Source organism: Toxotes jaculatrix, chromosome 10 (genome assembly GCF_017976425.1).
Source record: "Toxotes jaculatrix isolate fToxJac2 chromosome 10, fToxJac2.pri, whole genome shotgun sequence".
NCBI lineage: Eukaryota > Metazoa > Chordata > Actinopteri > Toxotidae > Toxotes > Toxotes jaculatrix.
In genome coordinates this window covers 11,530,661-11,536,827 of record NC_054403.1, presented here as the reverse complement: position 1 = coordinate 11,536,827, position 6,167 = coordinate 11,530,661, and the positions used below count along the sequence as shown (strand labels likewise).

General features: G+C 41.9%; 1 protein-coding gene and 1 long non-coding RNA gene across 2 annotated transcripts in view; one reads left to right on the top strand and one right to left on the bottom strand.

The window, feature by feature from the left end:
* Positions 1–343: 343 nt before the first annotated feature.
* Positions 344–6,167, bottom strand: part of flt4 (fms related receptor tyrosine kinase 4) — a 40,347-nt gene continuing 34,523 nt past the window's right edge. Inside the window, exons 21-30 of the mRNA XM_041047903.1 lie at positions 5,857–6,016; positions 5,638–5,732; positions 4,285–4,407; positions 4,010–4,121; positions 3,621–3,720; positions 3,281–3,386; positions 3,051–3,175; positions 2,085–2,205; positions 1,792–1,877; positions 344–965 (exon numbers count right to left, since the gene is read on the bottom strand). Of these exons, the coding sequence (XP_040903837.1) occupies positions 746–965; positions 1,792–1,877; positions 2,085–2,205; positions 3,051–3,175; positions 3,281–3,386; positions 3,621–3,720; positions 4,010–4,121; positions 4,285–4,407; positions 5,638–5,732; positions 5,857–6,016 (1,248 nt within the window). The 3' untranslated portion in view covers positions 344–745. The remainder of the gene's footprint in view (positions 966–1,791; positions 1,878–2,084; positions 2,206–3,050; positions 3,176–3,280; positions 3,387–3,620; positions 3,721–4,009; positions 4,122–4,284; positions 4,408–5,637; positions 5,733–5,856; positions 6,017–6,167) is intronic.
* Positions 839–5,989, top strand: LOC121188256. The gene is made up of 5 exons (XR_005894687.1): positions 839–970; positions 3,302–3,430; positions 3,628–3,746; positions 4,014–4,725; positions 5,872–5,989. It is a non-coding gene; the product is annotated as an uncharacterized LOC121188256 (long non-coding RNA).

The following is a 6,167-nucleotide window of genomic DNA, read 5'->3' as shown; positions in this document are numbered from 1 at the left end:
TACGTCCAGCTCTGATAAAAGGTGCTTAGTGTGACTCACTCCTTTATTCGCCTTACAACCCTCTGTTTACCTCCGTCACTTATTCCTTGTTCATGGTGTTGCGTATCCAAGCATCTCCACCTCCACTAAATGACACAGATACCTCACCGACACAGATATCTGCTCCTGTCGTTGATTGGTGCATTACAGGGATAATCACAGATCTTGTGGCTCTAGCTCGACGTGGACCTGCAATTTATGGCAGCATGACAAATGCAAATTTGCACTTAAAACCCTGCACTTCACTGGGATGATGACAGACCCAGCTCCAACTTCAGATTAGTCACAGAGAGGAGAGCGAGAAGAAGATAAATTTCTTTATTTCTTCCCATATGAGTCATAATTTGTACAAATAAAGGAAGAATACTCTGTATATAAAAGATAAAAATATAAATGTGTGAATAGAAAATACTTCGGGTTTGTTTTTGTCATTATGCTGCCACCCAGTGGCTGGTTAGAGAAACTTCAGGCACATACAGCTCAGTCTGTTTGTTGAGGCTCCAGCCCGAGAGGAAGAAAGGATGAACTTTGAGATGAGTGGAGGTCAGCTCTGGTCACAAGGATCTATAACCTGATTTTGTTAATGAATGACTAGTTACATGTCGACACTGGGATGTTACTAAATCTTACACACCTCCCACAACCAGAGCTACTTGTTTTTTTTTTTTAACCCCTTCCATTCTTTCAGGCTGCATCTTTGGTAAGATTACACATTGGATGAGGCCAGGCAGGGGGCTTCTGGCGAGGAGAAGAAGTCGCAGAAGCCCTCCTCAGACAGATGCCCGTACTCGTTGTTGTAGAAGGTCTGTCCCGACAGCTGGCTGAAGAAGTTGGGGCGGTGCCTGGAGCTGCTGGCGTCGCTGCTTCGACCCAGGGAACCATGGGAAGCTGTCAGAGGCTCTGTGCTGCTGCTGCTGCCTATACGACTGGGGTAAGAAAAAAAAAAGAAAAAAATCTCATCAGCACAGGATTTCATGGCAAAAAAATTTATCTTAATTGTGTACATTTCAGGACAGGTTGCACAAAAAGTACTGAACCGATTTGCACTGAACTTGGTGGGGGGCAAATCCAGATCATTTACTATGAATTTGAATTTTTTTTCTCTGAAGTCTGGTTTATGTTGCTTGGCATTGGCCTTGGCAGAGGTCTGCCCTTGGAGTTTACAATATGCCAGTTCTAGCTGCTGCTTTGTTGTATGCTATTATATCCAGACACGCTTTTGTTACAAGGGCACACCACTGTGGTTAATCATGTAATCACTTCAGAGATGCTCTTGAAGGTTCCTCCTACACTTTGATTTAAGTAGGAGTGAGCTGCTTGATAAATTATTCTTCACTTTAACAGTTCTGTATTGCATTTGCTCATACTGTGAGTTGCTCCTTTCGAGAACTGTTAAGTGGAAGTTTCTCAAAACCCTGACAGATACAGGCCCTGGGTTTTAATGACTCAGACTGTTGCTTACTCCTAAATCATTCACGCATGAAGCGAGAGTCTGCTGATGCTTACTTCCTTTGCAAAGTCTACTGTAGTTTCGTTTCAGGTAAGGCTCCGAGTGAGTTTGCAAGCAAGAGAGAATGACTCATGTGGAGTCTAAAAATAACCTAATGTAACTGATACACCTGACTTAGACCTGCCAGTTTCACAGTGAGTGTATAGCAGTCCAGATGTCAAACACCGTGTCTAAATAACAAGTTGTATATCTCTTGTTAGTTTCAGGTGCAGACAGTGCTGTGGATCATTTGCACGATTAACCTTTTTGAGACGGCACCCCTGTGCTTGTGCTCAATTCTCTCAAATTCTTCAGAGGCCAGAACCATCCCGCTGTCCGTCTGGTTATCCTGGGAAGAGACACAGTTTGACATCATGTGAACTGAACGGCTTTTAGTTGACCCCCTGCTGCTACGTCTGTCTCTGGCAGCGGGAACTATTTTTGGTAATTATCAAAGGAGAAAATTCCGGAGGGGGAAAAAAAGTCCAATGCCATTCAGAAAATGTCACCAGCCACTTCACATTTTCAACAATTGATGAGAAGATAAAGAACTTACTTGAGGAGCTTTCTGTGGGTGCATCTCTAGGGGAAACTCCTCAAATGTCTTCACTCTGGGCTGGCATATTTTGGAGGGTCCCACAAACACACAGCCGGCAAAGGGCACGCAGTTATAATACCTGGTCAGGAAGTATAGAAAAGACTATCAGATCAATACATGAGAGAGCGTGTTGATGACATTCCAAATGCCAGGAGAAAGATAAAAACAAATCCTGGCCAAACCTGACAAAAACATTAGCAAAATATGTTACATTCAGTAAGAAAAACAGTTTTGTTTTTTCATTTCATTTTTTCATGATGATTACATCAGTGTGACTTTCTCCATCATTGTTTCTAAACTCTTCTGGTCAAAGTTATAACTGGAGACTCCTGTCATATTGAACAATTTATCAACAGAGTGATTTTCTCTTTTCAGTTCACTTCATTTGATTAATTATCAGTGAGCGAGTGCCAGGAGGCTGAAACGTGCATGAGATAAAGCAAACATCAGAGCAACATCTGAGAATAGGAACATTGTAAGACATCTTTTTCCCACCAACATCTCAGAACCCTCAAAAGTAATCTGCGGGCTCCCTGTGAGGGTTTTTGACCCCTAGTTTAATGACCACTTACAAGAACAGTCGGTCGATTTCATTTTAAACAAACATTTCTGTTCCATGGACCTAATGTCCTGACAGGATCTCATAGTTTGTCCGTAATGACTTGTAAAATCATATATTTACTTTTTGAATTGTAATTTAAACAAAACCTACAATATAAAGTCTGTAAGAAATTTAACATATAAGTTGTTCTTAAAGGAAAATGGGACATAAAGTACATTCAGTGTCTTTACTGACATTATAATCTTAAAATCTACATCTTCATTGTGATGTAATGCCAACAGCACAGTGTGCGACCTGATTGAGAAAGTACCGTAGGTTTTCAGGGCCTTTAGGGAAAAGAGGAGCATGCGGTATGTTAGTACCTGGTGGGCAGAGTGTTGCAGGCCAGTCTCAGCTCCTCTTCAGACGGCGGCCGTGATGAGGCCTGTGAGAAACCATCATCTTCTGAGCTCTGTGAGTGATTCAGAGGGATGTAGTCCTTCCCATCCTGTAGGGAATGCAGAGGAAATATGCATCAGGACCTGACGCCTCTTTACAAAACTAAAAAAAATAAACAAACCTAGAATTAACGTCTTTCCAGCAGTGAACTCACAGGTAGGCTGTTGTCCTGCAGCAGGTCTCCCAGGATTTGCACCAGAGCAGGGAAGGTTGGTCTCTCTTTGGGCTCACCCTGCCAGCAGGCCAGCATGATGCCATATCTACCAGCAGAGGGCAGCACCATCACAACAAGGACAACACTGAGGTCTACAACTTAAGTATTATTTTAACTGCAAACATGATCCTCTATCGTCTCCTGAAGTTATTCAGAATGATAATTTTATGAGCAGATTCTTGTTTGCTCTTGGGATTTGCTCAGTTAAAGTGATTTATGGCTATAAATCTCATTTGACAGCAAAAGATTAGAGAAAGAGGAAATTAAAGCTTACGCTTACATTTCAGGGGAGGCGGTCTCCGGTGCTCTCATCCTAACGCCGTCTTTCAGTCGTTTGCAGAAGTCCTCGTCAATCTGTACCCCTGGGTACGGAGACGCACCTGAGGGTAGAGAAAAGGAAGATGAGGTATTAATTAACGTGTCAGGGATGGGAAAAGCAAATGAATGTGTTTTGGGATAATAGTGAACATTTACTCTGCTTCTAAAAGTTAATAAACTATAAATTCCTAATTGCTTTTGGCAGGAATAGAGCTTTGTAGACACTTCTAAACACAGCTGCTCCACACCTCCAGAAGAGGAGAGTGTACTGAAACTCTGTTATTTTAATTTCTGCTCAAATTATTGCCTTTATAATGGATGAAATGAGTGTGCTTTGATTTTTGTCTTTACCCAGTGAGAAGATTTCCCAGAGGAGAACTCCAAAAGACCACACGTCACTCTGGCTGGTGTACACTTTGTCAAAGATACTCTCTGGAGCCATCCACTTTAAAGGCAGGCGAGCCTGGTAGAGTATTGAAACGCCAGACACATCTTACATGATTGTTACATGAACAGAGATGACACACAAAAAAAAATAGAGTTAAAGGTTTTCCTGCAGTAAAGGGAGATGGATAATAAACCTGGGAGCTTAACTCTAAAGTGTAGTGAGTGTGAGGATGCCGTACATTGCCTTTCCTGACGTAGTCGGGGTCTTTGTATATGTCTCTGGCCAGGCCAAAGTCACAGATCTTCACGATGTTGTTCTCTGACAGGAGAATGTTCCGGGCTGCCAAGTCTCTGTGGATACACTGCGGATACACACACGACCACACATACATCATAACACTACAGAGAGACGTGTGTGCATGTGTGTGTGCTTGTATTCATTTTTTTCACCTTCTTTTCTCTGATGAGTGAATTACAGATATTATCTGGAGTAAGTAAATAGCAACTTTGGCTCTTTTAATAATCCATTGTCTTAAAATCTGTGAGCGTGTGTGTGTTTGTGTGTGTGCCTGTGTGTGTGTCCCTGTGCCAGTTTGTGACTGGGACTGGACTATGTCTCAGCCAGGCTGAGCTCCGTGGAATCGCTGCAGGAGATCCAACATCCTTCACAAAGCTGTCGGGTAAACGTACCTACAGGGGCCAGGCAGTCTGCTTAGAGTCCAGGCTGCTCCTTCATATCCATTATCAGTAATAGCTGCTTTTGTTGTCACTATTTTAATCTCATTATTCATCCAATTACCAGAGGATTCACATGTGTGATAGACTGTAGCAGGTAATGTGCCTCATTGTATCAGTGTTTTGGAAAAATACAATGATAATGAACAGAAGACATTTTAAAGCACTGAAAGGACTATAATGCATAATTACTGCCTTTACTTTTGATGCTCTTAAGTTTCTCTGAAAACACCTCTGCACTTCCATTTAAGGTTGATTTTAATTGCAGGGCTTTTGCTTTTATGGGAATATTTTAATATTGAAGAACTGCTACATTTTACTGTCATAAATTATCTCATTATTAATCTTTGTCCACCACTGCCTGGGACAGTCCTCAGCTGTGTCCTTAGTCATACATCGCCATTGTATACAACATACATGCTCATAATGTTTATTGTATACTGTCATTTAAACTGCACTTAATTATTTTGGATTAGCAGAAATATAATGCTTTTAATGTGGTAAAACTGCCACAGACAGATGAATGGTGTTTCAATGTTTCGCAGTGGTAAGTAGCCTCTAAATGTCCCTGGTGCTTTGCATTGTGGGACAATAGCGACCATCAACAGCATGTGAAAAATGGAATTGGAATATTTTCAGCTTTGTCACCACAGTCGCTCAGAACCTGATTCAAATCATTATGTGGTTTGGAGCTATTGCACTGCTCTAGTTATAAATGGTCATGGGGTTAATTAACAAGCACAAAGGAGTGAATGGTTGAATGATCCAAATTACAACCTACTGCCTCTGAAGCCAACCTCTGGTGACAATTCAACACGGCTCATTCAGAAATTGTCTTTGTAATGCTGACAGTTAACCTTTCTGGAGGCCAGGAAGTCCATCCCACGAGCCACCTGGAAACTGTAGCAAATTAGATCTTCTATTGTCAGAGGAGTTTTCCACAAGTCCTCCACTGGAGAGAGAAAAAGAGAACGGGAGAAAAGCCATGGTGAGAACAAGACGGAGAAACGAAGCTGCATTTGTGACCTGACAATGAGTTAAATCAATTTTACTCTTGTGCATTAAAACAGACTCACTTTTCTCCACCGCAGGACTCTGACTGGACGCGTTGGATGACGGACTCTGAGGACTGGTGAGCGGGGAGGACGACGGAGAAGGTGGGTGACGGGCTCTTTGGTCCATTTGACCCGCTTCGATCATCCGTCTCACCTGGCTCTGGGTTTTTGGAGAGCGATCCTAAGTGGGGGAAACAACTGAATGCATCATCTCCAAAATCAATACAAAAGAAAAATGGAGTTTAAGAGTTACAAAATACGTGTTAGAGTTTAATTGAGTTTGTTCAATAAAAGAAACAAAGGAATGATATTGAAGTAAAGAAAGATTCTTT